This window comes from Marmota flaviventris, chromosome 13, assembly GCF_047511675.1.
Source record: "Marmota flaviventris isolate mMarFla1 chromosome 13, mMarFla1.hap1, whole genome shotgun sequence".
Classification (NCBI taxonomy): Eukaryota; Metazoa; Chordata; class Mammalia; order Rodentia; family Sciuridae; genus Marmota; species Marmota flaviventris.
In genome coordinates, this window is record NC_092510.1 from 74,382,376 (window position 1) to 74,395,382 (window position 13,007).

Sequence of the window (13,007 nt, forward strand, 5' to 3'; positions counted from 1 at the left end):
GCTTGCCTACTCTGTGCAAGGCCCTGGGTTCCATATCAAGCACCAAAAAACAACACCACTAACAACAATAAAACAGGGAAAACCAAAATTCAAACAAATAAAAAAGACAGATCAAATTAAAACTGGACTCCCTCATTTTGCCACCACTCTCAGATATCTGAACCAACACATTTGAGAAACAATTATTTTTTTCACTAACAATTGCATAAATAAATATTTGTTGAGTTGGAGAGAAATAATTTCTAACTTCAGCAACTTAATAGCTAAGTGCTTATGAGTTGAAAATGAAAACAAGGGAAGATGAATAGCTCCTTGCCTCCGACTTTGGCATTTGTGACTTGCTAGGTTAGCAAACTGAGCACATCCTGAGTAAAAGCAAATCAAGAGTGACTGATTAATACCTTCTATGGCAAACGGCTTCCCCACGGTTAGAAGTTTACAGTCAGCATCTATTGACACTTCATAATCCAGAAGGGCTTTGTCCATGATGAAGGCGTCTAGTTTCTCTGGATCATTCCTATATTTAAGACCAAGAGAGAAAAAGTGAACATGATTCATTAATGGGCAGGAAGCATTAAGCCTGACAGTTGGCTTCTGTTTAGGGGACAGACACCTGAACACTAAGGGCAGCACAAGCTTGCTTGCTGCTGACAGATTTGTTGACATCTCACTGACCTGGAGAGTACAGATCAGGGGAAACAGATATTCTTACAAGAAAACATGATAAACCTCTGTGTTTATCTACCAGTCTCTTTCATGACTTCTAAACCCAACAACAAAGCCACGGTGACTGAATTGAATAGGAAGGTATACAGGGAAGGTTACTTCCTTGTAGGTTATCAGAGAAACTCGTGTTAGGTATTGTATTCATTGTCTTCCATACAGTTTATCACTCATAAAGGCTGTGACATAATCAATGAAGAAATTGAGGCTCAGAGAGTCGAAGGAACTTGATCCAGGGGACATAGCTGGTAGAGTTGCAGCCAGTTGGTCTCATTAATCACAGGTTGAAAGTTTAATCTTTTTTCCTGAAGATCAATATCATATTATTCAGAGATCAAGTATTGTTTCATATTTATGAGTAGTTATTAAGGAAATATTTAGTCTTCTAGTATAATCTAGTATTCTTGAGAAAAGGAAGTTAGAATAGTCTAAGTCCATGGGCTAGCATTCAATAAATGGAAGGGGAAGCTGATGTAATAGATCTTAGTGGTCCAATTTATTAACATACCTACAGAAATTCATGTTACATCCCAGTAGGTGGTTCTGGCAATGATAATTTAGAGTAGTTGTCCCTGGGCTGTATTAGTGAATTGGCAATGGGCTCAAATTGCTATCAGAAGTCTTGGGGCACTTGGGCATCCTTTATGAAAGTCTTCTTCTTCTTCTTTTTTTTTCATACTGGGGATTGAACTCAGGGAGCTTAATCAGTGAGCTACATCTCCAGTAACCTTTTTATTTTGAGATAGAGTCTGGCTAAATAGCTTATGGCCTTGTTGAATTGTTGAGGCTGGCTCTGAAATTGTGATTCTCCTGCCTCAGCCTCCTGAGTCACTGGGATTATAGGTGCATGCCCAGCTAGTCTTCCCATTTTTCTGAACATTAATGCAGAAGAGGTTTTGGGGAAGGCTATGTCTCAGCATAGGCCGAGCTCCTACTTACAAAAAGGGCAAGGGTGGAGAAGTTTGAAAGCGAGCTGTTTAGGTCACTTTTTTTTTTTTTTTGTCTTCAGCCAGTAGGACATACATATATTGAAGAAAGGCTATTCTATACTCAGGGTTATCTAGACAGCTTTGCAAAGAAAACAACTCTTCTCTATTCCTTTTGGCCTCAGTATGGTATCTTAGAACAAGGAATAGGCTGTTCAAATTCAATGCAGAGAAGTGGTTTCTAAACTCAGAGAAGAGCAAGGCTAGGGCTCATCAAAACTTTAAAAGAGAAAGACGTCCCTAGACAGGTATAAAGTTCATCACTTGGCAGGAAACATATCTTCACATGGATGGATTTGTTTGGACCACACATGGACACATAGTAAGTAGTTTAACTTTTCTTTTTGGTGCCAATTACCATTGCTTACTTTTCATTCTCTTCCAGTAAGTGAAAAAAATTTTTTTTAAAAGTATCCTCTTTTCCAGAGTTATTGAATTTAAGTTTTAACAAGGTTCATGTTTGGCTTTAACCAAAATGAAATCACCTCTAAGTTCCATCCATATACTTATACAACTATTCTTAATTTTGGAATGAAAAAAGTGCAGTTGGTTATATCAGATTTCTATTGCATAGGAACTAGAAGCAATCATCTCACACAGACTCCCCTGAGACCATGAGTCACTGGTGAAGAAGTGGCCAAGTGTGATTCAGGTATTATAGCTTCTGTACTGAGTCACCATTGTAGTTGATAGGGCCTCCAGTTGATTCTCCCATTATAGAATCATGCTCTTTTTTTTTGAGCATTTATTTAAAAATACATATTACATGCTACAAAGTCATATATTAATATACTGAAAGAAGTGTACATTTTAATAGGATTAATTTATTGTTAAATTGTCACCTTAGGGAGCAGGCCCCTGAGAGAGTTGGTATAAGGCTGGGAGAATTTTGATGGGAGAGGCAAAGGACACAGGTGACTTTCAAGTACAGTGACTTTGGGTGTTGTTCCCTGTAAGTAAGAGCTTTGGGATGCTAGAGGGGCAGGATAACATGAAGACTGCAAATGCTTTGAGTAATGTTTAAGAGCATCAGTAGTGACTAGGTCAAAAGTAGAGAAAGAAGGATGAGAGAGCAGTGAAGTGGTATTAATGATAAGCTCTGCCTGTATTTTTCTTCCACATCAATCAGTGACTCATCTGGGGAACTTGTTGCAATGCAGATTTGGATGCAGTTGGTTTGGGATGGAGCCTGGCATCTTGCATGTCTAACTAGTTCCCAGATACTAACTGGAACACAGATGTTTCTGTAACATGGACTATTCTTTGATCATCAAGGACCTTTCATTATGATTTCCAAACCAGCTTGAAGTAGTGATTGGATTACAAAGAACTGGCTCTAGTCCTGATTCTGCCACTTGTTAGCTGCATTACCATGGAAAGCTTACTTCTTTCAGGCCTTCTTCATCTATGACTACTTTTCTAATGATTGCTTCTCTCCAGGCTAAGGTGGGGCCAATGCTGGGTATGGGAACCTTCTCACGTCAAGTCACTGGAATAAATAAATGCATGGAGTGAAGAGGAAATGCTGGGAACCCCAGCAGTGGTTCATCTCATGCTTGTCACACTGCCAGCAGAACTCAGTTTGTCAGCCATTATCTAGCTGGGAGCCTAATGCTATTTCCCTGACATCTCATTCTCTCTCTCCGCTGTGTATTTGCCTGAAGGAAAGAATACATACAGAAGAGGATCTGGGAGGCAATGGAGCTCTAAACTCTGTGCCAGAGAGGGACTCTAATGTTTTGATGTTTTTGCAAAATTAAAAGTGCCATTTCATAGTACTTAAGCATCATATATACTTTGCAAATCTAAGAGTGTGTGGCTTCCTCTCCAAGCTCTCATTAAAAGTCCATAAAATTGTTTAAGGGGCCTATTACTAGAACTCTTAAGAAACACAAAGCCCTTATGTTCCATAAAATCTTTTATTTCCTCTCTTTTAAGAACTTGAGGTGGCAGGCCCTGTTGTCCATTGGGGAGATCATTGTAGCTGACCATAGAGAAACCAGCTTCCCAATGCTGCACAATTATAAGGATTGGAGGGCTGGATGCCTGTTATTGCCCTGATGCCAAGTGGGAGGGAGAGAACTGCTCACCCTCAGGCAGTGGTGCTTATTGGGATCCATGCATTCACTTTCCCAGGCAGACTAGACAAGCAGACCCATAACTGCATGGTCCTCCTCTGCATTCAGTTCACTGAATCACAGGCTCTGATGATCTGCCATGGCAATGTGATTGCCTTTGATTGCTTTTCATAAATTCTGATGAGAAGGATGCAGACATGGGAAGCACTGCCTTCTATCTTTTCTCTTTTCTACAGGAAATCCCTAAGATAAATTCCATTTCCTCATGGCAAGAGTAGGCATTCCATGGGCTTAGAGATTCACTGTGAAGGAAAGGGTTGCTTTGGGACACTTTATCCCCTGGCCATATTCCCTGTGTGTTTGATCATTTCAGCACCATTGTTTTCTCAAGTGATGCCAAGCCAGCTTTTATTTCCCCAACCATCTGCTGCACTAATGACTCCACTGGATCTTGGAACAAAGCTACTGCCAACTTGAGACTATGCAGGTAACTAGTAATAGAGGCCACATAATTAAATGCACATATTCCATACTGCCATACTACCTTCTGGGTCCCACACAGTGTGATACTACTGAACACAGTGGAAATACTTGTCATTAAAACAACAACAACAACAACAACAATAAATCGCACCAGTAGCAAAATGACATCTCTTTCAGTGAGAACTTTTAGGATCCAAGAGGTTGACACTCACTTGAGGTACTGCACTCCATCAGGGGTGGCTGGAACATTGTACCTCCTCATATACTCATGCATCTCTGGGAAGCTTTGCCTCACATAATCTTCAGCACTGCTCTCCCGGACAGTTCCAAACCGGAAGCCTTGGGACGGATGGTGCAGCTGAAGGAGAAAAGAAATGGTTTTAATATAAGTTACTATTAGAATTGTTTCCAAATTTTTCCTTTTTCATTATTATTTGGAACCCAGGGATAATTTTTAGGACTTTTAAAACACACAGAGGCACAAACATATAATAAAGATGTGCAGATACAGGTACATCCTCTTCCATATCCCAGTTTTCACATCAGAAATTGTTCTATCTTCAGAAGCAAACAGATGGGAACAAGAAATCCAAACTCCACAACAATTTTTTTCTTTATATTGACAACCTATGATAATGCTTTAAAAGCTGTACAACTTGGCATGTAGAATCAGCTTCATATTCTAAATTGTATTTTGAAATACGTAATTAAGATAATAAATCGAAGATTATGATCCCCTTAGTTAGACCTACACAGAGGCCTAATTAAAAACCTGCATCCTCAGATTAAAATATACCTGACTCAACATTGTGAACATATCCCTCTCTTTTTAATTTTTATTTTATTTTTTAATTTATTTTTTATTTACATATAATAGCAGAATGCACTATAATTCTTATTACTTTCTTAAGTATCAGTTATATTACATGTTAGGTGTGTTGATTTTATTTTTGGTATTATTATGAAATGCTCTTTTTCCTTTATGAAACTGTATTATCCAATGCTGAGTCATGCTGTATATTTCCTCGGAAGGAATAGTGTGTAAGAAAGTTGAGATCAGTGGAGGTGAGGGGTAGCAGGAGTAGATTCAGTAATGTCATAGTTCTCCAGGATGCAAGACTGCATGGTGAGGATGGGCAGTGCACTGGGAGTCCTGCTGAGACCTTTCCGTCACTAAGGATAGAAAAGATACATCACATGAAATGTTACTCAGTGATATCTGGGAGAAGCCTTAATATGGGATCCAAAACTTGGACAATTTCAAATTTAAGAACAAACTGAAATTGGGCCATATTATGAAAGTGATGAAATATCCTGAAGTTTTTTTTTAAGTTGTTGATGGACCTTTTATTTTATTTATTTATATGTGGTGCTGAGAATTGAACCCAGTGCCTCACATATGTTAGGCAAGCACTCTACCACTAAGCCACAATCCCAGCCCAATAACCTGAAGTTTTAGGGCTACTCTCCACCAATGTTACAGTAAAGTTTTTGAACTTTTTTATTCTGTTTCATATTGATGCATTTTATACCACTGGTTCTGACTATAAGTTGTGGGGACCATGGGTCCATAGATGGGCTTCATGAACTTCAAAAATCTGAAATTTTAGGCAATAGTTTATGTAAATACATATTTGTAATTTTTTTCCTATGGAAGGAGAAAATACAGCACTCTTTAAAAATTAATTAGGCTTTCAAGTTGTTTACAACCCCCAATGAAAAAGATAGAGAACTCACTGGATATGGTAACAAATACCTTATAATCAAAGTTGAAGTAATTCTGACACACAATAAAGGCAATATGACCATAATTAAATAAACTATATAGCATGTCCTTATAAGATGTCATGAAATCTATAAAACAAGTTTGTAAAATATGCTTATAAAATCTGGTAGCTGCTCCTAGGAAAAAATGGAAAAAGTTTTTATATCATGACCAAAATTAAATATGTGCATATTTATTTAAATACCATAATTCCCATAAGTATCACATATGAACAGGCACACACACACACACACACACACACCTTGGAAGAAAATATATAAAGATATTAGCAATGGCTGTATGACTGGTGATGAAATAATAATAAGTTTATTTTAAAGTTATGGGTTGTCTTCAGAAACATATATAATGTTTATAAGTAGAAAAAACTTCCTGCAGTCACTGCCATATAGGAACAGATCCTCTGGTTATTTATGATATTTCTTTGGATACCCCACTGTGGAGTAGGTAATATGGTATTATGCCCTTTGTTTAATGTAATTACTTCATACAAATTCTAACATTTTATGTCAGTGCAACCTTAATGAGGCATAAACAATAACAACAGTTAACATTTACTGAGTACTTATCATGTGCCAAACATGGTACTCAGCACTTCATGTGCATTATCTTGTTTAATCCTCATGATGGCTTCACAGGAGGACACTATTACCACTTTCTTTTGAAGAGCAGTATACCGCAACTCAGAGAAATGAAGTAATTGGTGTAAGATCATGCAGCTGGAAGTAGTAGGGATTGGATCAGAACCAGAATCTGTCTGATTTCAAAGCTCTGGTTGTTATCCACCCCATCATCCTGTCTTCCAATTCATAGCAGTAACTGGAGTGATGATGATTATTATTGGGAACTCATCAGCCTTTTCTTAATATTCTCCTTGAGACTTCAACCCCCTGGCAATTCTCACAATAGCAAATTGCTGTCCTATGGATGGAGAAAAGCAAATTCATCAGCATTTTCTCTGTACAACACCTATTCATTTTTTTTAAGGCCTACATCAAGATCTTCTGTGCGAAGTCTTTGGTCTTATATAGTTTCACCCTACTACCCAAAGTGATAACAATAAAAGTGATTAATTGCTTATTTATCTATACCAATACAGCAAACTATGTACTTACAAACTATGCACTCTAGCTGTTTATTTAAGCAAACCTTTACATTTCCATGAATCATTTCTTCTGATCCACCTGAGAAACCTGTGACCTAGGTATTTTCACTATATTCCTCTCACAGATGAAGAAACTGAACATTAGAAAGTTTGACATTTGTCCAAGGTCACAGAGCTAGTAAAAGCAGCACCTGGGATTTGAACCCGGACAGTCTGATGGAAGAATTCAGCTTTGACCCCTGTAAAACACTGCTTCTGACATATGTCATACTCACTCCCTGGGTCTGATCTTTGCAAAATCTGCTAGTTATGTGCCAGAGTTAAGGGTTTCAAACCTTTATAATCCTCACAATAATCATGGAATAGATGTTATTTTCTTATTTTACAGATTAAGACACTGAGGTTTGGGTAGCTAATGACCACATTTTCATAGAGATTAACAAGTCTTCATATTATACATAAAGATGTAGTTGTACATACATAAGTGTAGTTGTGTTAACATTTCATTAATGCCTAGATTCTTAACTTCTTCACTGGGCTGGAACTCTGTAAACAAGAATCCTGTCTAGTTTAACTCACCATGGTATTCCCAATGGCTTCCATCAAGTAATCGATCAATGGAATGCTTGATAATGGATTAATTCATAGATATTCTTTGAACACAGGGAGATGATGGCTTTTTCATTCATTTAGTACAAAAAGTGCTAACAGCTTGGCCTACCACTTAAGCATTGCCATTAAGCCTTTTCTTTAAGGTCAAGGAACATAGGATCATTAAATAACATACTTTTGTCTTGTATATGAAAAGACTCACTTCTTGGAGTCTATTTCCTCACCTAATCCTGTGGCAATACTTTTATGGCCAATGAACAGTTTCTAGGCAAACTCTGCCTTTCTGGGATTTATTTGCTCTGCTGAAAAGAAAGGGTATCCTTTCTTTTCCAGGGACTAGGAAGGAGGTAGGACCCAGTAGACCCAGGTTCAGAATTTTGGTTCAGGACTGGCTCTTTGTATTTTATCTTTTCCATAACTTTTGGCTGCTATTTGCTCATCAACTTTCACATTGGACTCATGTGACTCTGTGGAGGCAGTGGTTTTGAGGTTTGGAGAGTGGAAAGTTCCCTAAAGCATGAATGTATAGGAGATGATGCATTCTGTTAGCTGGATGGGAGCCTCACTCTTACGTGGAGATGTTTTACCTACAACTTCAATGGTCTGAGTCATCATAATCTCCACCCTCCACATGTTCCCTTTATTTCTCTCCAACTTCCTCAGTCATCTTAGAACTCAAAGATGATCTGATCATCATCTATGGCTCCCTATCCACCCTTGGGATAAAGTCCAGACTTTACCCTGGACTCTAAGGTTTGGCATGATTCTATTCCTGCCTTTTTTCTAATTTCATTTCCCTATTCTTACCCCTTACCCTCCGTACTTTTGTCAATTTTCTCAGTTCTTCCAACATATACATCTTGCTTGATCAGAGCTGTTTACACAAACTTGGCTCTGTCTGGGGGTGATCTATTTCCCTATTGCTACTTCTCCTTTATCTCATTAACTCTTACATGCCATTTCCTCAAGGAAGCATTCATTGACCCTAAGCTTGGGTCAGGTCCCCTGAAACACTCATCTATTGCACCTTCAGTTTCACATAGCACTGATAACATTGGAATTATTTGCTAAATCTGCCTTCCTGGCTAGATCTAAATTTCTACTAGCTCATTCATGTGGTCATAAGTCCTCAGCAAATATTAGCTGCTATCATCATCATCACTGTCATCAGCAGCATCATCGCCATCATGCAAACATACAGTACTTGGCACTTAGGAGATGCTTGGTACATACGGGGATAATAAGTGAATCATCATTTTTGACATGAAATCCTTTTAGGCTTGATGCATTACAAATTTCATACTTTTATCCTATCTCTTTTTCTTTTCCCTTAAAGATTATTTTCCCCCTTTAATTGTTATCTTAATTCTTTCAAAGTGAGATATTCTTTTTTATTATCTGTGTGAAGTTCTAATGGAAAATAACAGCATACTACTCAGCAGTCACAGAATAATAGAATTGGAAAAGTGATCTAAGAAGCGATTGATGCAACCCAGTGGGCCAGCGTAGTCTGCCCTGTGTGTAATTCAGCCAGCCAGGGATGTCAGAAAGCCTGCATCAAGGAAGGAGGATAAATGTATACAAAGAGCTAAAGCATTTGAGCTGTATTACAACCATCACCAGGAAGTCCCAGAGAGAAAAGTATTCTTTAAAGTTTCAGCTGAATACTTTACCAGCTCTTCCAATTCTGTTTATATTTGCATCAACCTCTTTGAGCCTTGGGGAAATATCTAAGGTTAAACTATCTATTTGTATGTGAATTGTTCAGTATTAATGAAATGCTGAACTCTACCTAGAGCACACGAAGAACAATCAGACATGCATTTCCCAGAAAGCAGGGAAGAAGCTCAAAACAAATGGAAATAAACTTAGGAAAGAAACCACTATGATCAAAGTAGGAAGGATGCCTCAGATGAAAAATAATCCCAATGCTCTAGGGTTTATTTAAGATCTATATTTGTACCTTAATGTGATTGGTACTTAAATCATACATGGAATGTAGTTACTGGACACTGTACAATGTTCTTTGGAATTGGGTGGAAAGGGTCATTTTTAGCTTGCCCAGTAGAAGGGGTGTACCAGCTCCTCCCATGATGTTATTTTATCCACTCCAAACCCATGGACTATAATGTGAAGTGGTCTCAGGTTTCAGAGTGACTTTTAAATCATCTATGTACTTTAATCCACTAAAGTCTGAATCTTTTCATAATATGGTAAGATGTACAACACTGAGTTTCTTCAAAATAAAGTTTCTTAATCCTTAGGTCTAGGTTGGAGATTTTGCACGAAAGAATTCCTGGTTGATGATGCTACCATGGTTCGTGGACCAGACTTTCAATAGCAAGTTTATAATCTCACCAGAAAGTGCTGTTAAATTGGTTTGCATGTCTCTAGTGTCAAGCAAATTACTCCTCTTGAAGCGTATCTTTCACATATAAAGGATGACTTTGCGTTCCCACTCAACCAATTTATTCCATTTAAATATATAATAATAATGATAATAGTAATAAAATTAATGACAGTATTTTTGGATATTTACTGTATGATAATACATTTAAATATAACAAGATCACTACTTTTATTATTTATTGTTGCGTATGAAAAAACTGAGATTCAGGGAAATTTAGTGCATTGTTTAAAACCTGTAAAAAATAAGATTGGATTTGAACCTGTCTGACTCAAAGTCCTTACTTCCTCTTATCTAGTATTACATTCTGCATTTATAGACTTATTGTTCAAGCTTTGGTGAAATGGTAAGTATGTACCTATTTGTGCAACAATTTCATAACAATTTTGGTTATTATAGTTGTGGTCATACAATTTATATTGTAAACAAGGACACTTTTTAAAAAGAGGTCACTGTTGGTAATTATACAGGGACAACAGACACACTAGAACTGTCCCTGGCAAACAAGGGCATATCTTCCTCTTGGCTATTATTCATGCTCTGGACTTTAGAATACAGAAACATAAGGCTGAAAATGATGTTTTTGAGCCCTTCAAATGTGAGTTGTGGTTACATCTTATGCTTCATTTTTTCCATGTTATTCTTCTTCTACAGAAGTTGCTTTCTCTATCTAAAGTTAAGCAGTTTACTGCCTTTCCCTTCATTTTCTGTCTGGAGATGACCCTTTATGTTAGGTCAGCTATCTATAGTCAACAACATTCTTCAACTACAAGCTTGATTTATAGGAGCTTTGGACCTGTTCCTTCTGACAACTTGAATCACTGAATCCAGTCTATATGTAGACGATGGGTCAGCAGAATAGGGCCCATGGGCCAAATTCAGCCTGCCACCTGTTTTTGTAAATCAAGTTTTATTGAACCACAGTCGTGCCCATTCATTTGCATACTGTGTGTGGCTGCTCCTGTGCTATATCCTGTGGAGCTGAGTAGGTGCGCAAGAGACTGTCTGATTCACATAGCCTAAAATTTTTACTATCCGGCCCAATCAGAAAATGTTTGCTGAACTTCAGTAGGACAATGTAGATATAACTATCTCCTTAACTCCCACATTTCTAGTTTTCCTCTCCATTCTACAATCCTAACATTCTTTTGAAAAGATCCACATTTGCAGGTGAATGAGCAGAGGTAGGTGTGATTAATCTCAGCAAGCCGATACTTAGGCTTTAGTATGATGACAAACCCATTTCCGTCTGCCCTGGTGTATCAATCTTCTAATAGGTCCTGACAACTATAGTCCTTTGTTTCTTTCAATGGCCAATAAGTAAAAGAAAACTCTGGCCACCAAATTTCAAGTTGAAGTGATAGTATCACATGTGGACAAATTTTAAATGCTATCCTAAGGGAAGGTGTTTTGGGGACAGCCTCTACAGACCTGAGTTTATGAGAACTGACTAATTCCATACCTACTCACTATAGTGGAGTCATTCATTCCATCTTATTTTTTGCGCTTCCCTCTATTCCTCAGCCTTTGACCCTGGCTTTTTATACCTGCCGACTCATCAAAGCTGGAATTATTTATTAATTCTATATTATGTCTTCCATCGTTTTCTTTTTTCATATTTATTTATTTATTTATCTATTTATTTATTTATTTCTTACATATATGACAATAGTGAAATGCATTACATTCATAATTATCCACTCAAAGCACAATTTTTCATAACTCTGTATATAAAGTATGTTCATGCCAAATAATGCCATTATACATGAGCTCTCTCTTTCTCTTTTTGCATTACAATTCTTAATACACCTTTATAACACAATTTATCATATCTCTGTTTACACACAAGGCATTATTTTCTTTTTTTTAAACATTATTTTTTTAGTTGTAGATGGACACAATATCTTTGCTTTATTAATTTATTTTTTTATGTGGTGCTGAGGATTGAACCCAGTGCCTCATGCATGCTAGGAAAGCACTCAACTGCTGAGCTACAACCCCAGCTCTTCCATTATTTTTTCTAACACCTTACTGGGTGTCTCCTCCATTCCAGGCACTATGCCAAGAACTTAAATTCATCACCTCGTTTAATCCTCATAACAGCTCTTTTTAGGACATACAGTCATTATCCCCATTTTAAAGATGGAGGAACTGGAGCTTGGAGTGATTAAACAACTTGCTCAAAGCCATACAACCAGAAAATAGCAGAGCAGGGAAATGAATCCAGAAACCTGAGAACTTGTACTATTAATCTCTAGTTCACTTATCTCTAATACATAACATCTCTAGTATATTGTATTTCTCCAGCACATTGTTGCCTTCAGGGAAGGTTTCTCTTTTTGAGAAACTATAGATAAGGCTTATATCCCTCAAACATAATGATCAATTTAATCCAAATGACTAAAACCAGCTTACAAAAATAAGACTAACAGCCCACACCCTTTGGGTTTTTAAATAAGATGTTTATCACAGTTTTAGAAACAACAGCAACAATGGCAACATTTGAACTGTGCTGTTTACAAAACTCATCCATGCATATTATTCCATTCACAAGGCACAAAAAGTCTGATGGCTTCTATGTTCAATTCATAAATGGTAAAAAACAAGCTAAATGGATTGGCTAAGTTTCCTAAAATAAGACATGCATCCTGTGTCCTAGGGGTTCAGATACTTGAGTTGGCTGTCTAGCAGTCCAGGCAGTAGGTGTAGGGCTGAGCCCTGCTCCTTCCTCCCTTATATACACATCCCTCCACCCCGTACACATACACATCCTTATACACATCTCCCTTACTATAGCAGTCACTTTTTATTTTTTCTACTCTACTTGGTT

General features: G+C 37.5%; 1 protein-coding gene across 1 annotated transcript in view; it reads right to left on the reverse strand.

Moving 5' to 3' along the window:
• Grin3a (glutamate ionotropic receptor NMDA type subunit 3A) overlaps positions 1–13,007 on the reverse strand; it is a 179,727-nt gene that overhangs the window by 59,459 nt on the left and 107,261 nt on the right. Inside the window, exons 4-5 of the mRNA XM_071600459.1 lie at positions 4,483–4,628; positions 402–517 (exon numbers count right to left, since the gene is read on the reverse strand). Of these exons, the coding sequence (XP_071456560.1) occupies positions 402–517; positions 4,483–4,628 (262 nt within the window). The remainder of the gene's footprint in view (positions 1–401; positions 518–4,482; positions 4,629–13,007) is intronic.